Raw genomic sequence first — 26,749 nt, 5'->3', positions numbered from 1 at the left:
AATTGTATGCATGTTTTATTTTATTAATTTTTGTGTTTGCTGCCTTTTTTAAATTTTTTATTTATTTATTCACAATATTTTTTTAAATCTTACTACTCAATTTGGAACCATGGCAGATATTTTATTACACATTATTTTGACTAGCCAGTTGGTAGAAAGTGAAAACTCTTGTTATATGATTTAATATGAAGATGATAGTAGTAGTAGTGACAAGCTGGATGTTATTTATAGTACAAGTTTTATCCTTTAGTTTATTTTAGTAGGTCTGATGGCATTTTTATCCACTTCCCCAAAAAAAAAAAAAAAAAAAGCCAGAGATGCTCCTTGGAAGTCTGTGCACGTCCCTTTGATACTGACACACACATGCACACGCACATACACACATGCACGGATGCATGTGGAGGGGGAGGGCTGCAGTGATGAGCTCCAGTGACTCCAGTACTGGAGGACTTGACGTAGAGGACTGGGAGGAGGAGGAGGAGGAGGAGGAAGAGGAGGAGGTGCTTAGACCGGTTCGTGTCGAGCAGCCAGTGCATCACCGACAGAAGAGAGCCGGTGCTTTCCGTCTGTCTCTCATTCATCACCGGAACTGTGCAGCTTCATCCTCCTCCTGCAGCCTGCTATCCTCCAGCCTGTCTCCTCCGAGCACCAAGGACTCCAGCACCGGCCCTCATCCGCGGTAAGACCCGCAGAGCAGCCTGGCTGGCCGGTTAGATAACACGGATCCTATAGAGAGAGGTTGTGTATCTGTGAAGGAAAATTACCAGCCTGCAGCAGCATCATCCTCTCTGCATGGTGCATGGGGGGCTCTGTGTGCACACTAGGCCCAGCTGGGTACATGGTGACGTATAGAGGTTTATTATGGTATTGTTTGGTGTGTTTTTAATCTGCAACATGTTTGTTATGTAATAATGTTTAAAATGTGTTTTTTTTTCATCTAATGTTTGATGACAGCTGTAGTGACCTTGTGGGATTATTTCACATCTTCCTGTGTGCTCGGGTTTATTATCACGGTGATGACGACACAACACTGCTCAATGTGGAGCTGTAATATCCTCAGAGAGCATCGTTATGTTGCTATAGGAGGCTGAGCATCAGCTGAGCAGCTTCTCCACTACATTTAGTTGCTTTATTTACATGCTGAATGACTTATGTCCAAGCACATCATCTGGTAAACACAACATATTTTGTGGAGAAACTCAGTTTTTACAGATCTGTAGATTAAATCAACTGATCGATTAGTCGACTAATGAGAATTTCTTCCCCAGATTTTACACTATTTTCATATAATGTTTGGGTTTTTGGATTGTTGGCTGCACGATTATGGGCAAATCAATGTTGTGATCATGAATATTCATTGATTTTAGGGACAACATATTTTGTATTGCTTTGACTTCCAGGTTGTGCAACATTCCTGCTAAATTTGTACTAATCTTTTTGTCGTTTTGGTCTCAGTCGACTAAAATCTCTTTTGTCAATTAGTCGACTAATCGGTTGTTTTGGTCCTAGTCGACTAAGATATGTTTAGTCAACTAATCGGTCGTTTTGGTCTTATTATAGATAGTCTATAGTGACCTTGTGGGATTATTTAAACTCTTTCACATCTTCCTGTGTGTGTGCTCGGGTTTCCTCAGAGAGCATCATTATGTTGCTATAGGAGGCCAGCTGAGCAGCTTCTTTACTACATTTAGTCGGGTTTTATTTCAAGCAGAATGACTTATTTCCAAGCACATCATCTCTGGTAAAAACACAAAGATTTTACAGATCTGTAGATTAAATCAACTGATCGATTAGTCGACTATACTGAGAATTTCTTCCCTAGATTTTACTATTTTTATATATAATTGGAAATGTTTGGGTTTTTGGCTTGTTTGGCTGCACAATTATGGGCTAAATGATAATCAGGATTATTTTGATCAATGTTGTGATCACGAATATTCATTGATTTTAGGGACGAAATATTTTTTATTGATTTGACGTCCATGTTGTGCAACATTCCTGCTAAATTTGTACAAATATTTCTGTTGTTTTGGTCTCAGTAAACTAAGATTTCTTTAGTCGACGAAGATTTCTTTAGTCGTATAGTCGACCAGTCGGTCGTTTTGGTCGTAGTCGACTAAGATTTCTTGAGTCAATTAGTCGACTAACAGGTTGTTTTGGTCTTAGTCGACTAAGATTTCTTTAGTCGACTAAGAGTTTCTTTGGTCGAGGACAGTCCTGAAAATAAGACTGGTCCTTCTCATTCACAGTACATCTCATCTTTCTTTTCCCCAAAACTAAATCAACACAGCACTGCTTTCACTTTCACTTTGTTCTACATTCCTGCTAATTAACAAATCTTTGCATCAAAATAGGACATTGGAGCGCATTTTAAACATCACAATCAATCATGTTCATTTAAGCCAGAGGAAGCCAGAATCACGATTAATATTCAATTAAACCTAACTAAGTAGGTTGTTGGCTAATCCTAATCAAGTCCAATTCGTGTCTATGTACACGAATCAAATAGATTAAATTTTGTCATTTATTTCCCACTGTTAAACTGTCAATACAGTCAGACACTAAATAGAACAACAGGATGTCTACAGCAGCAGCATTGGTATTGGCACTTATATTTTAGTGTCATTGATCCTTACGGGCTCTGACCTCCAGGGATTTATTATAATGTACTCTGCTTCTTTGCTGTAATTTGGAATAAAGACAAGTTTAGAAAGCGGTCTATATATATTTTTAGGCACTGCTGACCGTTGAGTGCTGCTGATCAGAGGCAGACCGGGTGGAAAACAAGGTCATCTTTGTGTAGCAGATCTCTATTGATGATAACACCCAATGCCATCCTCGATAAGACAAAATGAAAAGTCTATGGCCCAGTGGGGCTCATTACACATCATAAATGAAATGTAACTGGAAGGATGACAAATGGAAAGACAATTTATCTTTTGTTAGATCTGCAGGCTTCCACTAGCAGAGCCATAAATGCCAGGATGTGTTGCCAAATATAGAGTCAAACTGTCCTTCTTTAGGATATCTAAAACTCTCTAAGGTGTGCATCGTCACCCTGAGCTAAATTTAATTTAGACAACAAGGTGAAGATGAGGATGCATTCTGCAGCCAGCTACAGACACCAGGGTTTCAATTCTGCTAGTTACTACTAGTGCTGGGAAGATACTCCTATCTCCTGATTCGATACTATCACGATACTTGGGTGCCGATTCGATATGTATTGCAGTTTTTGTAAAATGTTTTAACACTAGACCATGAGAAAAAGTTAAATCATACACTTCTAAGGACTTTTACTTTGAAAAATATCTAACTCAATACATTCAAATGTTTGATTTTCAGCATGTATGTAGTCAGAGATGTCCTGAAGTCTAATATATCAGTCATTATCAGGCATTATTTATTAAAAAAAATTACAGTAACCCCAAAATCAAAGACATTTCCTCACAGATTAGTGGTATTTTCTTTTTAATTTATAAGGGACATGTCATGTTTTATACTTCTGGTGAATATAATCCAATCAATCTAATTTCTTTTCTTATTCTGTTCTTACTAAGGATGTCAATCAATTAAAATAGTTAATCGCAATTAATTGCACATTTCTTTATCTGTTCAAAATGTACCTTAAAGGGAGATTTATCAAGTATTTAATACTCTTATCAACATGGGAGTGGATAAATATGCTGCTTTATGTAAATGTATGTATATATTTATTATTGTAAATCAATTAACAACACAAAACAATGACAGATATTGTCCAGAAACCCTCACAGGTACTGCATTTAGCATAAAACAATATGCTCCAATCATAACATGGCAAACTGCAGCCCAACAGACAACAACAGCTGTCAGTGTGTCAGTGTGCTGACTTGACTATGACTTGCCCCAAACTGCATGTGATTATCATAAAGTGGACATGTCTATAAAGTGGAGACTCGTGGGTACCCATAGAACCATTTTCATTCATTGAAATGGCCATGACAGCAACATTTTTGGAGCGTTATTTAACCTCCTTCTTGACAAGCTAGTATGACATGGTTGGTACCAATGGATTCTTTAGGTTTTCTAGTTTCATATGATACCAGTATCTTCACTATAACTTTAAAGCTGAGCCCGCTACAACCTAAAAATCACAAGTTGTATTAATGTGTTAAAGAAATTAATGGTTTTAAAATTAATTTACATCTTCGCGTTGACTTAGACAGCCCTAGTTCTGACAGCATAATTCTTGCATCATAAGCTAGACAGCTTTTTCAAGTCACTAGTGAGGATATTCACAATTATCTCGATAATGGAAATTCACCACATATCAATTTATTGTGTTTTTTATTGCGATCCGCGATAAAATCTTTCGTGTCCTGTCCCAATTTACATCCGTAACTTAAATAACGTAACAAACATAGTAATTTTACATCAAACCATGATGTTTTTTACTAAACCTAACCAAGTTTGCGTTTTTTGTAGGGCTGTCAAAGTTAGCGCGATAATAAAGCGTTAATGCAAATTAATTTTGCTGGACTGCTGGACTCCGATTATCTTGGAGCAGATCTTAACGAAACTATTGAGACTATTCCTGTCTTTCACAGACAACCCATTAAACCAACAAATAAAGGCAAAAGTTAAAAGACTTTTATTAAATAGCTGATAAAAATACTTAAGATAGTGTTACAAAGGAGTGTTTGTCAGTTTCTCTCCACTCAAAGTGATTAGACGCAGGAATGTTTCGCCCGTGCAGCTTTACCACTTGTACTAAGTAGATATTTAAGACTCGTGTTTAAGTGACAGGCATATGGCCTATCCCATTACCTTTACTGCAACACTATCACTCGCGTCAAAGAGCTCTTGCTTGGGTAATGGAGCTACGAGAAGCTAGAGGTCAACAGGTCAACTATTGTAGGTGTCAGAGCTCTGAAGAGGCTGTAGTCCAGCGCATCCATGGTATCTTCTATTGACATAACACGTAGGGATGCACCGATCCAACTTTTTCAGTCCCGATAGTGATACCTGGGCTTCGGATATCGGCCGATATCGAGTATCGATCTGATACCAGTGTTTAATTAATAATCTGTATACCTCACTGTGTGGAAGTGACTGGGATCATTCTTTAATGTGTAAGGCAACACCACTGCTTTACTAATAAATAAATACATAGGTATACATTTCAGGGCTGTCCCGAATACCTTTTTTAGGCTTTGAAGCGTCGGTGAGAAATATTCGAAGGTATTCGAAGCTTTGGAATAATAACAATTATTGTTGAATATATTCCTTATTTCATGGGTTATTTTGGGATTTAGACATTATTATTACATACTTATTTATATTATTAATTATATAATATATATATATAATATAAAAACTGAAATATTTTAATACAAAAACTGAAATATTCAGCTTCAGTCCATATTTGTTGGCATTTAGCCTTTCAAAAACAACATTTTCACTGCGGTCAAAACACAGTTTGCTCTCCCCCGCTTGACGCACACAAAGGGAGGCATGAACTGACGAGTTATCTGCATTAAAGAAAGTTGATTTAATAAAAAGAAATACTTAAAGGTGCGGTGTGTAGGATTTGGCGGCATCTAGTGGTGAAGTTGCAGATTGCAACCAAAGGAAAATTCTCCTGTGCGCCAAGCGTGTAGGAGAACTAAGGTTAATTCTAAGGAAACACAATGATTATTATTTTCAGGTACATTAAACAAAACATACTTATAAATATAATATCCAGAAATTGATCCCGCTAAATGCGACCATTTGGAGGTCGTTTAACACGGCAATGGCCAAAGCTTTGAAGCATTCGGGTCACCCCTAATAAATTCACTAAAATCGTTATTTATTATTAAAATAATAAATCGTGCACCAGCAACTTATTCAAAAAATCTTCAAAATTAAAATTCAAGTGTTAATTTAATGCAGCAACAAATTTCTCAAAACTTAAACAGGAATTAAAATTTCAGTATATAATGTATATATATACATATATGTATATATATCGGTATCGATGTATCCCTAATGACACACAGCAATTGTCAGATACTCATCGGAAGAATAAGTACGCTGCATGTACATACAACATCCCCTCTGATTTAGCATTTCTTAAATAATATTTAGACTATATTTGTGCATATTTTAGCCATTTCTCAGCATCAGTTGCTATGCATTCCGGGAAAAATTCTTCCCTTCTCACTTGATTTGACTATGCATGTGGAAATGCTCCATTTGGCGGGCCATCTGGACTGTAGATAACCACTACCCCATCATCCCGAACAGAAATGGGACACACCACCCACACTACATGAGAGAGCACAAAATGGAGGGATAGAGGGGCCGATCGCTTGTGATGGATCATTCTTAGTGGACATGACATGTTGTGACATTCATGCACAGGTATTATTAGGAGCCCTTTGTTGCACGAATGCTTGGTTTTTGTTTGCATTTAGGTCTTTAGATGCAATGGCAGCAATCATGCACAAGCTCTAGACTTAAAGCTGCATTCACTGATTGTTTGGCCACTTAGAGGCAGCATCTGACATATTATTGCCTTCTAAAGTTGATATGGTAAATGTGTTAGACATTTTTCTATTAATTAGGGCTGTAACAAATGTCATTAGGGTTCGAGAACCGACAACATCGGGCGGCGAAGGTTTGTTATTTTATAATTTTTTTGTTATTTTAAGGGTCTCTGTGGAAAAATGGTTCGCTAGCGCCCCCTACAAAGTTGGAAAAATTGAGCCCCTCGTTCAGGTTTGACCTACATGTATGAAATTTGGTATGCAGATGTAACATGTGGAGACGCACAAAAAAGCCTCTTGGAGGTATACCCAAAACCCAACAGGAAGTCAGCCATTTTGAATTCAATGTGCCATTTTCGTCCAATTTTAGCGTTTCACAGGCCGTGTACTTTAACAAACACCTCCTGGAGAATTCATTTGATTGACTTCAAATTTGGTCAGGACCATCTGAAGACCTTTGTGATCAAAATTTTTCAAGCATTTGCGTTTTAATGCAACAGTGGTGACGTGGCTTAACGGCGAAAAAGCGCCTTTCGCCATAAAACAGGAAGTTGTTGTAACTTCAGCGTACTTTTGTCAAATCTGCTCCAAATTTCCCATCCGTGATGGCGGTCCAGGCCTGAGGGTATTTACATGCCAATATAGACTCATAGCCCTACCCCTAAACTTGAGCCGCGCCCTCTTTCATAACTCATGAACCGTTTGTCGCAGACTCTCGTGGGAGGCGTAATTACACTCAGCAGAATTCCTGTTTTATTGTGCCGGTCGCGTCAGCCTTTAGCTCCTGTTTTATTGTGCCGGTCGCATCGGCCTTAATCCCACCAGTACTCCCGATGTGCGTGGATGTGCGAGGGATCATTGCAGCTTGCAGCTTTAATTTTTTTTTTACATTTGAAGGTTCGGTTGAGGTTTTCGAGTGAAGCTTTGAATGTGTGTTGTCATATTTTATGACGTCATCACCCCAAAAAAACAATCCTCGACCAAAATCCTGAATCTGAATGAAGTGATTCATCTGATTAAATGAGTTAAAGGAACAGTGTGTAGCATTTAGGGGGATCTATTTCCTAATATTATATTTATAAGTATGTTTTGTTTAATGTATAATCACCTGAAAATAATAATCATTGTGTTTTCGTTACTTTAGAATTAACCTTTTATATTTATATACGGAGCGGGTCCTCTTAAATAGTGATGGGATTGAGGTGTTGTTTTCAAAGTCATCATCATCATCATCATACTCGTACTATCTAATCCCTCTGTCCTTTGCACAGTGACTCATGAATGAAATGCTTTCTGTTGTCATGCAATGCATACAGCTGCTGGAGGGATGGAGATGGAGAGAGATGAGAGAGAGAGAGAAAGAGAGAGAGAGAGAGAGAGAGAGAGAGAGAGAGAGAGAAAGAGAGAGGATGTGATCTGATGTCTTCTGACAGTTTGGTATTTGGAATTGAAAGCGTTGAGGCATTATTGTCTTAATCATGGAAGGGAGAGAAAAAATAGGAAAGCACAACATGGCCATCCTATTATTTCCACTTTTGTCAACACATTTACTCACCCGGTCCGGTCCCTCTGTCTCCCCCTCTCCCCGTGCAAACAGGGGCAGGACGGCGAGCAGTGGACGTCCACTCAGACAGGGGACAAGGGGGGATGCGGTTCTGTACATTTCCATGCCGGGGGTTTCGTTTGTTTCGTGTGTTGTCATGCAAGATCTAAAGTCTGGTGTTTTTGAGCTTGTTGAAATTTGACAATCTGATTTCCATGATCCCGTCGTGGTCATGTGACCCCTTGCATGGCAGCTCCTGTGTGTGTTCAGGTTTCCGCTACCTTGGTGTGACTATTGCTTAGCTGTGATGTCTTGCTGCAAACGGTCTCCTGATAAACTCAGGATATATAGTTTAACATTTCGCACTTACAGTAGGTGATGAAAATGATAAATCCCTGCTGATCTACTAAGCATGTCATTTTATCTATTTTTAAATCTATTAATTTTAATGGTACTAGTTTGATTTAAGAATAAATGGCTGTAGATTTTCACCTACAGACCCTACTGTAGTAAATCCTTTGACAAGACCTGGAAGCCCTTTATTGAATATCTCAATAAGGCTGACAACTACATGCCCCCTCCTTTATTTATTTATTTATTAGTATTTTTTTCTGCTCTCCACTAATGTCTAATGATGAATACTTTATTTTGTTTTACTTTATTTTTTTATTTACTTATTTATCTATTTTTATTAGTATTTTTTCTGCTCTCCACTAGTGTCTGATGAATGTACCTATTTTCCTCTCACTTGATTTTTTATTTTTACAAGATACCGCCCCCCCTTCCTAATTTTATTTTATTTACATTATTTTAAAAGATGCCGCCCCCTCCGTATTTTATTTATTTATTTATTTATTTATTTATTTACTTACTTACTTACTTACTTACTTATTTATATTAGTATATTTTCTGTCTGATGAATGTACTTATTTTCCTCTCGCTTGATTTTAATTTTTGTAACCCCTCCTAATTTAATTTTATTTATTAAATTTATTTTTTTAAAAGATTTGGGAAAGAAAGAAATAGTTGACTAGAGAAAGAAGCAGTACAGGAAGTAAACAGAGCTACGTTGTTGCGGTAAATCACAGGAAAGGTGTTTGCTCCCAGTTTTGAACTCATGAAGATGTCGAAAACACACTTTCAATGTCTTAAGGCGCCAGATTTTAACTCGTCAAGACGCAATCACCTTGTTGGTTTGCAAAGACAATCTTGCGTGATAACACACAACAACCCTGTTTTGGCCAGTTGACTATAAGGTTGTGCCTCTCGTTTGTCATGTGACTAACTGTGGACATCCATTTTGAGGTGTTGCATTGTGGGTTGTCTGTAGCCTAATATTGTTGTCAGGGTAGTGAGTTTCTTCAAGTCTGTTTACGGTGCGTCTTTCCGACTTTGTCAGCCCTAAAAGTGTTGACTTAGCCCAGTTTAACGTGCAGGTTTCTGATGGCCCTTTCATCAAACTGCCAAGAACTGTTTAGAAAACCACTGACCGTCATGATGACACAGTCTGACAGATGCTGACAAATGCTAACTGCCAGAGAAAATCACTTTAAGAGCCTGACAGCAGAGTCTGTTAGTACGTGACTGATGGACCAGTTACACAAATGAGTGATTTATGTGCTGCTTTATTGGGAAAGGAAGAGAAGAGGCTCCAAGGATGAGGACCTCTGTGATGGAGGAACCTGCCAAAATCAAAAATAAATTAATACATTAATAAATGACCCAATAAATAAATAAATAAGTCATTAAATGTTGCAAAAATAATATTAAAAATAAATGTAGCCATTAATTAATTGATAAAATGTGACATAAATTGATATTTTTAGTTTTAATTTGCTTCTTTATTTATTTATACATTCCCTTATTTATTTAGTCTTAAATTTAATTTAATTTAATTTTCCCTTTCATTTATTTATGTATTTGTTTATTATTTTTGCAATACATTTTGATTTATTTTTGTATTTATTTTGATTTATTTTATATTTATTTTTAAATGTGTGCATTTATTTATGTATTTTATTTATTTCTGCATGGTTTTCCCTTTGCATTTCACCCCATATTCATTTCCCCAAACTTATTTATTTATGTATTATTTTCTTTATACATTTCTTTATACATTTGTTTTATGTACTTTATTTATTTATCAAGTTATTTTTAAATTTTTTTATTTTGGCAGATTCTATCCTCCATATGTGAGGGATCACATCGCAAAATCATGACAGCGTCATGTCTCACAAATGATGGTGAGATTGCGGATGTACGAGTCTTTCAAGGCTCTCACATGCTCATGCATGGGTTGCTGTAAGAGCGTGGCGTTTGATCAGTGACGCACTGATCAAAGTACCCCCCCCCCTGCAGAGCAACTTAGGAAATAATACAAATCTTCTTTTTTTATTGCACAGAATTTCACCAGCTAACAAAACTGTACGTCACGCGGACCGTTGAAGTATAAATCTGCCTTTTGATAGTACATGTGGCCTTTCAGCGAGTGTGACATTGCGTTGCACATACACACCCGTACGTGCACATAACGCACACATTGTGTGTCGCACTACGGGGACCTTGGAGATTAATGAGCGTATAGGTGCTGCAGTGCAGAGGGGAGGCCAGGGGAAGAGGACAAGAGGAGGGAGGGATAGATTTAGGAGAGGAGGAGGAGGAGGAGGGGGATGGTAGGGAGGCTGGGAAGAAGAGGAAGAGTTAGGGGGGTGGTGAAGAGGAGCTGAAGGGATGGAAGTGTGAATGAAGCGAGGAGGAAGTTAGGGGATGAGGAGGAGGGTTAGGAGTAAAAAAGAAGGAAGCAAAGAAGGGGTGAAAGGCCAAGAGGAGACCAGAAGGAGACCAGGAGGAGGTGGAGAAGAATGTTGTCTGCCTGAGCAGTTTTATTGTTTGCAGATAGGCCCGACTCGTGATGAACTGCTGCAAAGTCAAACAGGGCTTAGTGAGTGTGCAGAGTGATGCGTCGCCTCGTTCGCTCTCCCGCCCTGAAATTGGACGGAGCGGACACAAAAAAACACAAAGCCCTCATCTCTGCTGTCCCCTCATCTGTCCCCTTCTAACTCTTTCATCATATTTATTACACCCGCAGCTGTCTGTGGGTGTAATGACACACACGTAATCCCCACCCATCCCCCCACGCACCCTCCTCCTCCCCATGACCCTCATTTTACAGCAGCAGCAGTTTGGGCCGCCGGCATTCACTGCGTTTACATGCATTTGTCTTAATCCAGATATCTGCAGCGTCATTTTGCCTCGTCAAAACTCTAATTCAAGATATCCGTAATTACATTTTGACTAGTACGACACATAACCTTCAATAAAGAAACAAATGTGTTAATAAGTGAGCTTTAGAGGTCCATTTATGATGCAATGAAGACTGTTTGTGCAGATTGACATGTTTACTAAGATCAACTGGGCTCGGGGAACGCCTCAGACAATGAAATAGTGAGCAAATTTCCACTTTAACTGTATTAAACACTGGATGCCAAAAATCCAATAATGGTCCCAAAACATGCAGTGGAAGCTGCTCACCCAGTGCATATGCCAAAAATATGTGTCTCTACTTTCTACTTTCTGTTTTCTTAGCCCATGACACATCTCTGTCCTGGCTGAGCTGGGCCCACATACCCACCCACCCACAGGAGTGGGACAAAAATAATATATTGAGACATAATATAAAGTTTTAGCTCAGTTGTAATAGATGAGTATAGCAAAAAGACAGTTACACTTAGGAATGCTCTAATGTTCCAGTCCTGACAGATGATTGTGTAGACAGGACAATAACTTTAGATGGATATACGCTGTACGATTTTAGCCCGTTTCTGGCCCGAATTTTGAGTGGGGACGAGAACCGATTATCTGCTCCCGACTGGCCGTCGGACAGTCATATGAATTTCTGACATGCCAGAAATTTTGGTCGGCCACCCACAGGCTCTCCTCTTTTTAGGAGTAGGTAGTACACGACAACATTTCTAAAAATCGTACAGTGTATGCCCAGCTTTAGTTAAAAAGTAAAAATAAAAGAGAGCACAGGTTATGTGATTTACAGAACTGACCTGTAAACTCTAGCAGAACCACCCAGCTATTATCCAGCCACTGGGATTAAACAGTAACAAAACACTTGTTAAATTTTTCTTTCTTTTGTGTGTTTGCATCTGTCTTTAAGGCAACTGAATCGCCAACTGGCTCACCTCTCTACCTCCTATTCAAGAGGTGAAAATGTGTGCACTAAAGCCCCTTTTCCCACTGGACAAAAAAGCCACAAACACCCACTAACATCTGGCTTTTGTCTTCAGTGGGAAAGTTTACAATCTGCATTCATTCCCGGGACAAATGACTGCAGTAGTTGCCGGCAGCGATGGAAACATGCACACGCAAATTTTCGCCCCTTTTCTGGTGCGATGCTGTGTTACATGTGTTGAAAGTGAATGTATAATAAACAAAATCAACAGGGATTTGGACTTATTAACGTACAAAATATACAATTAATATGCTCTCTTCAAAGCCACCGGACTCCAGTCATTTTACCTTGCTGATCGTCAATACACACTTCATTCAAACTCGACAGAAACCAAATAAAACTCACCAAAACCGACTTTGTTAGTCTTTCCACTGTTACAACAACAATCACCAACTCTGGTTTGAGAGTTTGAAAGAGAGACTGAATAAGTAACAGATATATAAAAATAAGTAACAACCTTAATACTTTCACTGTTTACTAAGAAAAGTCTACTGGCACAGGCTTCGATGACTGGTGACGTATCCCAGTCACTTCCACACAGCGAGGCATACAGCTTATTAACTAAACACTGGTATCGGATCGGTACTCTGTATCGTCCGATACACAAAGCCCAGGTATCGGTATCGGGACTGAAAAAGTCGGATCGGTGCATCCCTTGTTTGCATCCCAAACACATTTTCTACTGTTCCCGGGATGATGGGAAACCATTAGTCTCGAGTCCTGACGGTACCTACGGTAGGCATACCGTAGAAAAACGAGTACCGTCACGGTTCACGTGAGACACATTACACCAATTTTGTGACATTTAAATAAAAAACATTGCATGGGCATAATCTAAACTGTATGTTACCTGCCAAGAGAAGCAAGCAGATGTTTGGGAACACACTGTTTGTTTGTCTGCCGTCAAATATGTCACAGTTTAACAAATACAGTAAACAGTAACTGCAATATACTCCTTTGGTTGGGAGAAAGTCCACAAGACTCCCTTAAAAACAAAAGCGCAATTTTGTGTGTTGTTGAGTTCTTTGTGAAACGCCGCCTACGACATTTTAGTCGTGCTTCTCGCCATAAAATGTAATTCATTAAGCTTTAAATTCCTTTCCTTGTGTAAAAAACATTGTGAGAGTTTGTGGGCTACTTGTTAACAGCAGGTAAAGTCGGATGAGCATACTGTTCTTTTCTTACTGTATATCATTCATTTCCCAATCGTATTGCTTTCATTTTTCACAGTTCTTTTGAATAACGCATCTCTTGGCACAGACTAGACGGTATAATCAGTAAACAGAGATGTACCTCTTTTCAGTCTTTCTTGCTCGAGAGAATGAAAGGCTTTACAGAGATGTTATAATTTAAATGTAAACTGAGTGTCCAAGTCACTAGGGATGGGCGGAGCGATACTTTACGATCGATTACTTATATATGCTTTGTAATAAATTTGTTAATAACGGCCCGTATGTGCCATGTGAAAAATCACATACCAATTTAAGAAATGATCGGTATCAGTATCGGTAAAATTGTAACAAAAAGTATAGGTATCGTATCGAATTAAAAAGTTTGGTGTCGCCCATCCCTACAAGTCACATTCATTTTGATGATTTCATGTTTTTTTTATGATACGAAACTTGTAAAAATGGAAATAAATTACAGGTAATATTATTGCTAGCTTCACTGCTGTGGTTTGCTAAAAGTGGTATAACATCTTGTCAAAAGCTCATCAGGGGATTGCAGCTTTCAAGAAAAAGCTACTGCAGCAACCGGTAAGCTTATACTACCCCATTCTGAATTATGCATAGTGCCTCAGATAACGCATTATTAATGACCGATGCTACGTTGTATACAGGTGGGGGTCTTAAACCATTAAGCACATTTGCTGAAGCGGTTCAGTGAATGCTTGGAGAAAGCAATGCTTCAAATAGTGGGGTAATGCTTCCTCTGGTGCTGGTTGACGGACTCTTGAGTTCTTGCCAAGGTAAGGGCAACATGAACAAATTGCGTTTTTTTTTTTTTCTTCTCATTTGGTAGTTAATTACGCACAAAGATCAAAATTTCTATCTTTCTTATCTTTATCTCTAGGGAAAAAAAACCTTCCCCCATCTACTGGGCCCCTGGCCGGTCCGTTACCAGCCAAAGGCACAGATGAATGGACCCATGGATGATGTTGCATTGCGAGAAGAAGAATTGTGACTGAATATTAACACTTTGTACATAAAAGAGCAATGCTATGCTCAAGATAGAACATTAAAAACTGTAAACACTAAATGTTTTTTGACTCTTTTATTTGCTATTTAGTTCAACCAGTTATTTTGGAAAAAAATTCTATCTATCTAGTCGTTATCATTCGGGGTGCGGGGATGTGCATGTACTATACACTGCACAGGCAGTAATGATCTTGTTGCATGTTTTGAATGCTAGGCTACACAACTATCAGTGTAATTCGTTCTCTGTAAATTCATCGGCTTCACAGCTTATAATTGGGCTCCCATGCAGCTGTTGTCCTGGGAATGGTGTAAGAGACCATTGCAATTGGGAATATCCTGGAATAGCCACAATTAATGGATTCACTCGTTGGGATGCAAGTTCATCACCTCAAGTTCAACTTTGGTGAACTTCGGGCTGCGTATTTGCGCCGTTCACCATTAGCAAGCAATACTCGATAACTCTTGTCTTGAATGAAACGAATGAACAAAAATACCAGGAGGGAGTAAAACAGCACTGCAGAGAAAATAGAAATAAGCTCGGCGGGGCAACTCTTGACTGAGGCCGGTTGTGGTTGAATTCAGGTCTTCTAGCTACCACCACATTTGATGTTCTGCATCAAATACCGCTCGTGTTGTTGATATCTTTTGCCGTTTACCGAAGCTTTCTCGCTTGAAGTTGTGATGAGCACGTTTGCCTTCCATAACTCCAACCATCCAAGGGAAACATTTTGTGTAATTTCAGCTTTTCTCCCCCCGATGACTCGAGGGGAATTTGAAATTCTACAAACCGTACTACAATATTTGGAGGGAGAATAATTGTTGCACGCTCACTTCCCCCGTTGCTGCAGTCATCTAATGCTGGGACCGGAACCACGCAACAAACTTTCCCTATGGTCACGACCATGGGCCTTGTGCAAAGGTGATCCTGCAGAGGCCAAAGACCGACTTCTGGGATCTGCAATGTCAACTACCATTGTCAACTACTCAAGAGAAGATACAAATATTTGGACATCTTCCCCCTCGGCTTCTTCGGCGTCCTAAATCCAGAATTGGTTGTCTTTCATTACGACCCGCGCATGTCGGATAGTGTCATTTTTGTAGTCAGATGACTACTAATCAACTTCAACGACAATTGGAGCTCTCGTAAAAGTTACGACATCTTGATTTTTTATGTTTGTGTGTGCATGTGTGTGTGTGTGTGTGTGTGTGTGTGTGTGTGTGTGTGTTTGTGTTTGTGTGTGTGGGGGGGTGTGGGGTTGGGGGTTGGGGGTGGCAGGGATCGGGATGGGAGGGGTTGGCAGGGTTGATGCAGGGGGTAGTGGGTAGCAGCTTGAGACTACCAGATGGCACCAAATTTAAAAAAAAGGGTCAAAAGAAATATGATAAAGAACTTCTTTCATTCTTAAATTTGACAGTAGGAAAACAGATTATTCATTTTATGTTTAAATCAAGCCCCAAAAATGTCCAGTTCCATTAATACAATCTGTGGTTTCCTGTACATGTCAACACAGTTACTGATGAGAGCAGTGCAAGTTATTTCAGTGCCATGGACTCTCCACACTATGACCTATTAAACAAGCCTGCTGCAGAAAGAGACCCAGTATCGGTTGGCATGCCTCTCTCAACAGGAAAGGTATTGATTTTTAGATTGTACATTAAGGTCATCTTCATTGGGATTTCAATGGGATTTAAATTTGTACTGCATATTATTGCATCTACACTAGGTTTCTTAAAAATATTTGAACTAAGACTTGGCTGTCAATCGATTAAAATATTTAATCGCGATTAATCATATGATTGTCCATAGTTGTTTTTTTTATCTGTTCATGTTTATCTGGTTGGTACCAATGGGTTCCTTAGGTTTTCTAGTTTCATATGATAACCAGTATCTTCACTCTAGTTTTAAAACTGAGCCCGCTACAACCTAAAAATCGCAAGTTGCGTTAATGTGTTAAAAGAAATTAGTGGCGTTAAAAAAACGAATTTGCGTTAACGCGGTATTATGGCGTTAACTTTGACAGCCCTAATTTGAACATTTGGATGCAACCCCATGAGGGAAGCCAAATTATTTAAGTAGAGGGCCACTGTTGTCTATTTGTGGTCCCTATGCTAAAAATAATGTGTGTACATAGGTCTTGTAGTGTATTGCCAAAGAATTAAATACAATTTTAGACTTAATTGGTGACCTAAAACTAATCCACATCTTGTAATACAGGTATAATCCCCTTATTGTATTTGAAAACATCGTAGGACTGTCAATTCACAATTTGTGAATCAGTCATTCAATGCGGGCCAAACGTTTTGATAAAATATCTAATTAAGTAATTCATTTAGACTGTGGAGTTTCATGCTATTTTATTAAAATTATATAAGCTTCCCTTTTGTTGAAATCTATTTACAAGGGGGGGGTCACCTCTAGGAGTCTCTTTCAATACCAATGACTCTAAACGATGCCATTAACCATGACCTCTTTCTTTATAATGTCCGGCTATAGAGTCATCCATTTCACCATAATGGATGGCCACCAAGTACATCACTCCACAAGGTCATTTTAGAAGGCAGACCTTGAGTCACATGTTTTTTTTTTTTTTTTTTTTTACAATCACATGCTAACATAACAGCATGTGAGGACCTGTAGGTTAGCGGTCAATGATTTTATGTCAAAATACACACTCTATATACAGTATGATGTATAGAAACAGTTAGATTTGCCATGCATTTTCTTAAAGCATAACTACTCCTACACAATCAACCAGTGTTAGGTGACAATATTGAAGTATATATCGCACAGCTGTCTTATTTTCATGGCAACAGAGTGATGATGACAGATTCACCCAACTAATCATTTTCTGGTGCCTTTGTGTCAATGGTTTGTTTCATGTATAGGCGGGGCAGCATGGGAAAAATGACATGGAGCCTGCTATCGCGCAACAGAGTGGTTTGCTTAGGTGTTTGCGTCAGCATGGAGCCTACTGGCATGAAGCACTGGAGCCAAGGATCTGCCCAGGAGACATGACTGATTTTGGTGTCCATGTTCTCATCACACCAACAGGATAATCTACTGAAGACATGGTGTGTTCCTTTGAGTTTTGTATTATTCAGGTGCTCAAGAGACCTTTTCAGTATCTATTCTGTGGGGGAGGTGTGGGAAGACAAAGAGGAGAGCTGGCAGAATACTCCAAGTAAATAAAAATCTGGTGCCACATTTGACTTTGATCGCCAGTGTGCAGTGGCTGTAATACCACTCGACCTCTCTCTCTCTTTTTTTGATAAACTACCAAATGGACAATCTCTTCGGAGTTCTTTGGATTCCTGTAATGCGACCTCTTTGGATTTGAGCTTTTTTAGCAATCATAGATAGCTATTGGCAGATTCTTAGCTATTCGTTGTAGTCATTGTTGGTACCATTTGGGGTCAATTCACCAACAAAGTCATGTGATGGAATGTGCTTATTTGTGTGCATCCTTTGGATTACGAATTTCTCATTTCCATTGTGTCTTCACAACAAAAATTTACAAAGCTCCCCCCGATCTGGCACAGGCTTCACCAAATGACCGGACCCCAATCTGCAGCGAGCTTACTGGCAATTGCCCTGCGGTATTTGATGGCAGTTCAACAGTCTTTTGCAAATGTGCCAAATTCCATTTTGTTTGGAGTACACTGCCAGCCAAAGAGAGGGAGGAAGTAAGAGCATGAGAGAGTGAATAGGAGAAGAATGAATCAATGTGTGTGTGTGTGTGTGTGTGAGAGAGAGAGAGAGAGAAAGAGAGAGAGAGAGAGAGCGGGAGAGAGAAACACAAAAACAAAACAGCATCGCTCTCATTGGCAGGACTAGACTACCCAGCCAAGCCTGACACCTCATCTCAAAGCATCAAAGCATGATGGAAAAATACCAGTGTTCACAGTGTGTATGTGAGTGTCCGCTGTGACTAGACAGTGTTTTCACTACAAATGCCCTTACAGCTCACATGGCCCATTGATAGATTATTGGAACATGTCTAGCATTTCTGTTTTAGCCTCTACAAACCAACAACTCCCCTAAGGGGAAAGACTGGCCACCCCCCTCTCCAATCCCCTCTCTTAATGGTGTCAAAAGCTAACAGGTAATAAAAAGGTCCCATAATAACCAAGTACAGCCCCAACAACAGACTAAGAAGACAGAATGATGTCCCAGAAGTTGGGCTGAACAAATGTGTCCACATTTTTACAAAGTTTTAAAGAAATGGTCATCCATTGTTTATACAGAGATGACTCCCTGTGTTGGGTAGAGTTTTGGACATGGATACAGCAACTTCTATAGTGCCCCTTTAGATGAGCCTCTTTTCCGTAGACACCATGTTTATCCAGGAATATCAAATACAGATGAAGCACCGAGCATTTCTGTACTAGAAGTCTGACAGTTACACCTCGTCTACACCAGCAACATGCCCTCACTCCCAACTCGTCAAATACAGAAGCTTGGTCATTGGCCTTACGCCTTAAACTATGACGCTCTAGGTAACCCCCCTAGCGTCACTTTTGCATGCCCGCTCGTTACATGCATTCGCAATTACGTTTTGAGGGAAACATATTTTCGCTCAGATTACGGTAGCAGTTTTAAACACGTGGTTAACGTTGTAAATTGAAACTAAACAAAACAAAATGCAACAAAACTACTTGGTTAGGTTTAGTACAAAACATCGTGATTTAGCTTAAAATGACCTTCATTTGTTACGATGTTTTGAAATAAGTGAATGTTGACTTTTGGTTTCACAAGGAACACAAATAGTCCTGTGTTTTTAGTTAACAAAACTACTTGGTTAAGTTTAGGAAATGATCGTGGTTTGGGTTTAAATAAGTATGTTTGTTACGTAGTTAAGTCGGCTACATTACGTACATGATGTTACGCTATGTTAAACTTAAAATAAGCCAACACTGACTTTTTGTTTCACACGGGACACAAACAAAGATGAAAGTCCTCTGTTTTTGGACCTAGCCATCCACCCCGACCTCCTCCCTATGCAGACTTTATCGCTCTTTATACTACGTAACCGGACCTTTACTCCCGCCATAACTACGGCCACGTAGAGCGTCATTGTTTGACGCGTAGGTCCACTGACTAGGGCGCTGTATTTGACGAGTTGGGAGTGAGAACGGGCTGACACCAGACATGTTTCGTTCTAAAGATTTAGTTGTCCTTCTCCTGCAAGTCTTCCATTTTAAAATGTTTCTATCTCAATTGCTAAATAAAGGCATGCACTTTTGTGGCAGTTGTAGGCTAAAATTTAATAAAAGTTTAAGCTTTCCGTTAGATGTGTGTGAGACAGATGACGACTGAAACGTGTCCTGTGTGTTAGACTTGGCTAGCCACAGTGGTATTATTGTCATTATTGTTTTTTTATCTTAGCAGCATGACCTGTAGACGTGTCTCATGTATTCACAAATAGGAGGTAAAAGCTGTGTTTTAAAATGTCATGGATGCTAGATCTTGAAATAAATTATATTTTCAAAACTTTCATCATTTTGTCACTTTTTTGACAAATTGGTATCAATATATAAGCAGGATTTTACTCAAAGCTTGTAACATATCCTCTCTCACGACCCTTCTCCAAATTCCGCTCTTGCCTTTTCAGTGCTCTAGCATTCTCAACATGATTCTTTCTCTACTCTACATGATGATTTCTTGAACTTGGTCATGCCACTGTATGCTGAGTGAAGTATGCAGTTTCCACCTTGAGTCCTACCGAGCTGCTGGACTCTGTGCCTGCTCTTCTGCTTTCATTTTTTAGTGACATGGTACTATCCTGAGTCCAGCCTTCTCCTCTTATCATCATCGAGCTGCTCAATGGAACACATATTTATCTTGTCCCTTCCATAGCTTCTACCTGCTGCACTTTGGGATAATTCATCCCTGGCAGGCACGTTACAGATGTACTCATAGGTGGTTCTCAGGAAACTGGCCTTGATAGCCCTTCTCTTTCCTGGGGTTGAGTCTCTGTGTGCTGGACTTCAGTTGGAATCCTTCTTTTTTGCTCTGTTGGGAGCTTTCAGGACTTGATGTTTGCAGTGGTCTCACCGTTACTACACAGATATGAGGACTGGTATGTCTGGCTTGAATCTTCTGTTGATGTGGTACTTCAGTACAGTCCAACTCTTTCTCTTTGTCTTCCTTGCATCAGGGGCCCATTGTGATTGTGAAAGCCTTAAGTATAAAGCTGCCCTGTGTGGCCATCTGTTAGTTCAAGCCATTCACTCCCAGTAATCCTCTCTCTCTCTTTGCAACCATGCGTCTACAATTGGGCAAATGTGGTCCATGCGGAAGAGGAGGCTAATAGTAGTCCCATTCTTGAAACCTGTATTCATAATTGCTACTCAAAATAACCAACCGGGAAGGTTGAAGCGAATGCAGAAAAGCAGCAGGATAGTGTACTGTCTCAGTATCAGCCACACTTGAAAGTCCCTTTGGAAAATAAGTGTTGTTTTTCACTTTCCTTGATGCTTCGTAGATAGATAGAGAGAGAGGCTTTATTGTCTCCAAGGGGGAAATTTGTTTCCATGGTGTGTGCCTGATGTCCTGTATCTGTGTCTGGTTGGGAGTAGTATAAAATATTGGATGAGGGGTGACCATGGCCGTGTTCTATGGTGAGTGCTATGCGTGTGATGGCTCTGGTATTGAAATCCAGTTAAGATCATGTCTTAAGCCATTAACTCCGGAGAATCATGTATGGACATTGTCCAGAGTTACCCTTTCACACATGTAGCACACAAAAGGAGAATATCCGTGTCAGATGCGATCTCACCTCTTGGAAATAATCCATTTGGTTTCGGCGAGGGGTGGTACCGCGCCTGGGTAGAGCGTGCAGGAGGCAGGACATGACGCAGATTACACCACGGTCACATAATCGGTTCATAATTTGGTCATAAACAACCAAGTGTCTTTCCGTTTCTTGATTTGGTCTGGTGATTTCTGCGTTGGCCCTTACCGACAGAAGTTCTCGAATCTCGTCGTCTCTCCAGTTTGACATTTTTATTGACGTCTTTGTGTAAATGATCCTTCTTCCTCACCCTCAGATGTTTGCATGATAGAAACGTCATCAACATGCCCACTCGCTCGCTGTGAAATATCTGGACAATGACTTGCTCTATTCCCAAATGGGCTCAATCGGACATTACTCAGACTTTGTACTAGGTAGCTGGCAGGGTAAAGTCCGTTTAAAGTCCAGTTCAACTGATTCGGACATTTGTGTTCTTCAATACAGCTCCTCCTGGGAATGTCTAAAAAAGTTCAGGATTGAAGTGCATGTGTGAAAGGGACTCTATTGACCTTCTCGAGAGCCAGGTATTCAGAAATGGAGGTCTGTTGCATTGAAGCTTTCTTGTTATCATTTCAGGCAGTACATCAGACTTCCTGTATTGGCACATACTCAGTGTCCATCAGCTTGGTTGCTATGGCACCAAACAAGTCCATGCTCCGGAGAGGCAGGTTATAGATCAGTAGTTGGGTAGTTTGATGGTGGTCTTTCCTTGCCATCGTCTTTTGTGACTTTGGCTTCTGCTTCTATGGTGTGTTGTTTTAGTCTGGCTAGCAACATTGAAGCCCCTGTTCAGCAGTCTCAGAAGCCTCAGTTATGGACATTCAACTACATGGCTTCAGTAGCCAGGACCTGTCTTTGAGCTAGCATACTAGACTCTATGTTGGACTTCCAGTACAATTTGCAGTCTCCTGCTCATTATACTTGTACTTGACATCTTTCTTAGCTAGGGCTGGGTATCATTTGAAATTGTCATCAGTGCCAATGCAAAACCTCAATTGTTGCAGCCAATATCAAAACATTTCTGTTTATGTGCATGGGTGGCACAGGGGTCAAGTTTTTGTCCAAAGACCTCTGGTTCCATTGGAGGTCACCGTAAGTCCAGCTTGGTTTCGAGTTCCAATGAACACAATTTTCTATTTCACAGATGTCCAAGGCAGTGCACTTCCTCTGGTTGGTTGAGGCACCTTGCACACTGGGGGTCAGAACTGGAGGGGGATAATGTGAATCCATGCGTAACTCCCTTCCATGTGAAACGAAGAAATGCATGTTATCCAATCTCGGAACCCATCGGCTATCGGTCTGACGATTTAGCCACTGCAGGCAACGGCCAATATTTCCGGGGTTCCGGTGTAGTCCGCGGATATCTGGGCCAAGACTTCCTCTTCCATGCGCCGGACATTGTTTACAGTCCAATTAACAACTTGAGACTCGAGAATGGAGTTGGAGTTGAGAGACGACGTCTACGACCGGATTGTTTCAGAAGTAGCTAGTTCACAAGCTAATAAAAAGCTAAATCATCGTGATAGAAGATGGGTTCCAAGATTGCATTTCGGCCAATGCGTTACGTCTCTTTTGCTCTCCACACAGACTGTTTACCTGCAGGCAACCAAACCCCGCTCAAATGTGATTGGTCAATACTACTCGGACTACAAACGGAAACCAGAACGCTTCTGATACCAAAATCTTGTCCCTGTTGCCTACAGCATTCATATGCAGAATCTGTTTATGGAGATTACATGTTATCTTAACACAAACAGATGTTAATCAATGTTATGCCTACATGAACTATGGAATCACATTTACCAAAATTTGTTTTATTCAAAATGTCCGATCAATGACAGCTTTTGAAATTCATGTCAACAAGTTGTGCTCAATATTCAAAATTGAGATATCATACCCAGCCCTACCTATATGTTATTGTATGTTATCATATTTTGTTGTATCTTATCGTATTGTATAACTTCTCTTTTGTATGGCTTCTTATGTTATGTTGCATGTTTCCTTTTTGCACAAGCTTGTTTTATTTGATTTGATCACACTGTACTGCATCATGTTTTAATGCATTGTATCTCAACTTAATTAAATGCAAAAATCTTCGTAAGAGCAAGCATCTTGTTTTTGTTTTCCTCAGTGCAGAGCCCTAACACCTGGCACCTGTACACTCTTGTTCAATACCATTCGATATTAGTTTGATTTGGTTAGCAGCACTTTGCTGCCAGAACAGTTGCAGAATCTTGTGCACCCACTCCAATGACCCTCACCCCATTGGAGTACACACAAAGAGTATTTTACTGTATGTACCCTAATGTAGCTCATCTGGATGAAGTAACAGTATTGTGGTCTTTTAGGGCATATGAAACAAATGTGTTTACAGCTTTCTCCATTTTATCTTGTCTATTTAATTCTGTGAATTCTTTAGCCAAGTTCTGGACAAATACCAGTGTTTGTAATGTGGAGTGGGTATCAGAGGGTATTAGTGTACGGATTAGGGGGTTGAGGGTATGGATTTACAGGATTTATGGGAAAAGACATAGGGATTAAGATAGGTGCCAGTCTTCCACTTCCTGTGTCTGTTGTCATTTATCTGTTTTGGCCCATTTTTCGGTCTGTTTTTGCCTCTTCAGCCTGTTTCAGCTGTGGTTTGTTTCCCTCTGTCTTGCGTTTTTTTTTTTTTTGTCCCTATGGTCCATTCATCCACCTTCCCCTGCATATGTCTCTATACTGCTCTCTTCTTACATATTCCTTTATCTAATTCAGCTACGTGGCACGAATCTCTCCTGGCAGACATCTGTGTTTTGGTCAGTACTTTGGGATTGATTCAAAATGTGGTTTCTTTCTCTTCCTGTTCTGCTAATTTTTGATTCATGTACCAATCTCGTCCCTTTCACTCCTATTTCTTTTTCAGTTCCAAGTTAATGTTGACTATTACAAATCTGTCAGGAACTCCATGGTTAGGACAGCCATTGAGCTCTCCTGAATCCTGGTTTAAGAAAAATAAATACAATCGACAATAATCTCTCCCCCACTTTGTATCTCATCAGTTATTTCAAGATGAAGATTGATACCAGCCTGACTATGCTGCAGCTCCCAGAGGCCCTGTCCCAGGCAGGCTTGCAGTTCTCTGTGGCCACTGAAGAGGACTTTGATGACATCATGGCTATGAGCCAGGACATCTATGGAGGTCTTGACTACCTGCCCACTAGATACACCAGCTGGCTGCAGGAGACCAACCGCACAGTCATATTGGCTCGCAAACAGACGAAAGTGGTAAGTTCAATGAATAGTATGAAAACATTCGGGTTTAAGAAAAGGCAGAATTCTTGTATTCCATAAGTCAGAAACAAGTATAATAACATATAGACTGGATTTTCCCTCAACAAGTAAGGAATTTCATGACTTCCAGCTTGAAAGTCTACGAGGAAGTCAGGAAATTTAGCGTATGAAGCTGAAATTATACTTTCTGTATCCACTTAGCCACGATAGTCCACATGACGTACACATCTTCTCATGTCTGCAGACCAGAGTTACTTTACTGTTGTTACTCAGCCCAGCTCCGTCAAAAGGTGCCTTCAAACAACTCCACACCCACACATCCAACCTTTTGTATTTAACATTTCTTTTGTCTTCTTCCTCTGCAATACTCGACAGATTGCTCTGGAGTCAGTGGTTGTGATTGATGATGGGGAGACTATGCTGGTGGAAGGTCTACGTGTCGCCCCTCAGGAAAGGGGCAAGGGCGTGGCCGGAGTTCTGCTGCGTTTTTGCTGCGAGCTGGTCAAATCCAAGTTCCCTGATGTCAAAGTGACCCGCTTGACCCGCGATGACCAGCTTGGACCCAAGGATTTTCTGAAGTATCGCCTCATAACCAAGCAGGTACCAGCAACAAAAGAGGACTTTCTCTTTCGTGCAAAATGCATTAAGCCTTGCATTCAGTCAGTGTGTTTACTGTTGCTGTTCTTCGTCAGCTCATTCATTGGCTTTCTTCTCTACAGGGTATTCTGCTGGTACGCTTCAGTGCCGAAGACCTCAAGCTTCGTCTGTCTGAGCTTGGTCTGAGTGGAGACATTCAATCCTCTTTGTCCACTTCCTCCAAGCCTCCTCCAGTGCGTCTCGACCATACAACTGTCCATCGGCTGTATCTGACCACTGACGTGATGCGGGGGGTCCTTCCTAATGCCACCATCATTCAAGACTGGCAGCCATTCAAGCCTTTGCCCAGTAACATGGCCATCCTACTGAAGAAGGACATTGACTGGATGGTGGATGACGTGTCCAACCCTAATGTGGCCAGCCTCTGTACCTTCCCTTTCAGGGTGCCCATTGGAGATGACTGGTAACTGTCCTTTCTTTATTGATTCATAATTAATTCATATTAGTGGTTAAGTCAGGGACAAATACTGTCCACAAGAAAGTGTACAATAATGTAGTGGTGTGCTGGTACATCTTTTGATTGTACCAGTGTGGGTACCAGAGATGTACATTTATTAGATACTACACATAGTGACTTTAAGATACTCATAACATTTAAGAGTGTTAACTTTCAAAATAAGATATTCTTTTCACTGGTACACTTTTGTTTAACCAGGTATTACCTGAATATTGACATGTTCGGGAAAGACCTGGACCTGGCTCGGCAGCAGTTCTTGTGCCACCTGCAGCGCCATACCGCCACCCTGAAGGGTCACGTGATGTGCCAGATGTTCCTGGACCCGCCGCTCTGGAAGCCCATGGCCGAATTCTGCCTCAACACCTTGGGCGTGGAGCTGGTGAAGGAGTACACCGAGCAATGCGTGGTGGAGTCAGACGTCATCTAGTTATGAAGAAGGTGGATGGAAAAGGAGAAGAAGATGAAGGAGCCGGAAAGGAATGAAGACAAAGGTCTAGACAACAAAGGAATGGACACAACTCAATTACACTTAACAGAAATACACAACCCTCTGTTACTGAGGAGTTAGAAACCAAGCCAACAAAATGTAGTTTCTACAAAACAAAATAACTTCTAAGAGTGCAGTAAGTTAGATTCAACAATACGCAAACGAATATAGGGAGTGGACATAAAACCATGAACACATCATGTAATCAGCTACAATAGGTCTGTTACAAATACTTTTGTAAAAATTATAATATTCATTTGGCGTCAGAGGTGTCAATACAACTTTACAGTCATTTTTGAGTACCATTTTTAAGGCTGTAGTTTTGAGGTGTACTTAGTATGTTGTGCCCCAATGTACATAAACAGGGGCCACTAAATAACACCCTTTAGTAGAGGTTGTCACGGGTCAAAACTTTGGAAAATATAACCAAACCCAAAGTTTATATTTTGTTTTTCTTTTTAAAGAGACCCAATCTGAAAGTGTTTCCTAAAGCAGTCAGATCCAATTTGAATATACAAAGGATAATTGGGTCAGCACTATCAAAATGGTTTACAATTTGTCAACGAATTTGTGCAAATTTTGGTGCGTTTT

At 40.1% G+C, this 26,749-nt stretch overlaps 1 protein-coding gene and 1 long non-coding RNA gene across 3 annotated transcripts in view; one reads left to right on the top strand and one right to left on the bottom strand.

Annotated features, from left to right (window-relative positions):
* The first annotated feature begins 217 nt into the window (after positions 1 to 217).
* On the top strand, positions 218 to 26,180 carry nat16 (N-acetyltransferase 16). 2 transcript variants are annotated; one of them, XM_037758015.1, is made up of 6 exons: positions 551 to 679; positions 17,377 to 17,562; positions 24,326 to 24,551; positions 24,933 to 25,157; positions 25,277 to 25,617; positions 25,870 to 26,180. In XM_037758015.1, the coding sequence occupies exons 2-6, from the start codon at positions 17,522 to 17,524 to the stop codon at positions 26,096 to 26,098; spliced, it is 1,062 nt and encodes a 353-aa protein (XP_037613943.1). In that variant the 5' UTR covers positions 551 to 679; positions 17,377 to 17,521; the 3' UTR covers positions 26,099 to 26,180. The 2 variants fall into 2 exon arrangements, with proteins under 2 accessions (XP_037613942.1, XP_037613943.1); XM_037758014.1 differs by lacking the exon at positions 17,377 to 17,562 and having other exon boundaries at positions 218 to 679.
* LOC119481251 overlaps positions 25,709 to 26,749 on the bottom strand; it is a 13,883-nt gene continuing 12,842 nt past the window's right edge. Inside the window, exon 2 of the long non-coding RNA XR_005205148.1 lies at positions 25,709 to 26,094. This is a non-coding gene — a long non-coding RNA (uncharacterized LOC119481251). The remainder of the gene's footprint in view (positions 26,095 to 26,749) is intronic.

This window comes from Sebastes umbrosus, chromosome 22, assembly GCF_015220745.1.
Source record: "Sebastes umbrosus isolate fSebUmb1 chromosome 22, fSebUmb1.pri, whole genome shotgun sequence".
Lineage (NCBI taxonomy): Eukaryota > Metazoa > Chordata > Actinopteri > Perciformes > Sebastidae > Sebastes > Sebastes umbrosus.
The sequence above is the reverse complement of the archived record's forward strand: the minus strand, read 5'-3'. Positions and strand labels throughout refer to the sequence as shown.

Coding starts and splice junctions, on each gene's coding strand:
- nat16 (XM_037758014.1), top strand. CDS start 384: ATGCACGGATGCATGTGGAGGGGGAGGGCTGCAGTGATGAGCTCCAGT. Junction 24,552..24,932: donor CTCGCAAACAGACGAAAGTG/GTAAGTTCAATG, acceptor AATACTCGACAG/ATTGCTCTGGAGTCAGTGGT. Junction 25,158..25,276: donor ATCGCCTCATAACCAAGCAG/GTACCAGCAACA, acceptor TCTTCTCTACAG/GGTATTCTGCTGGTACGCTT.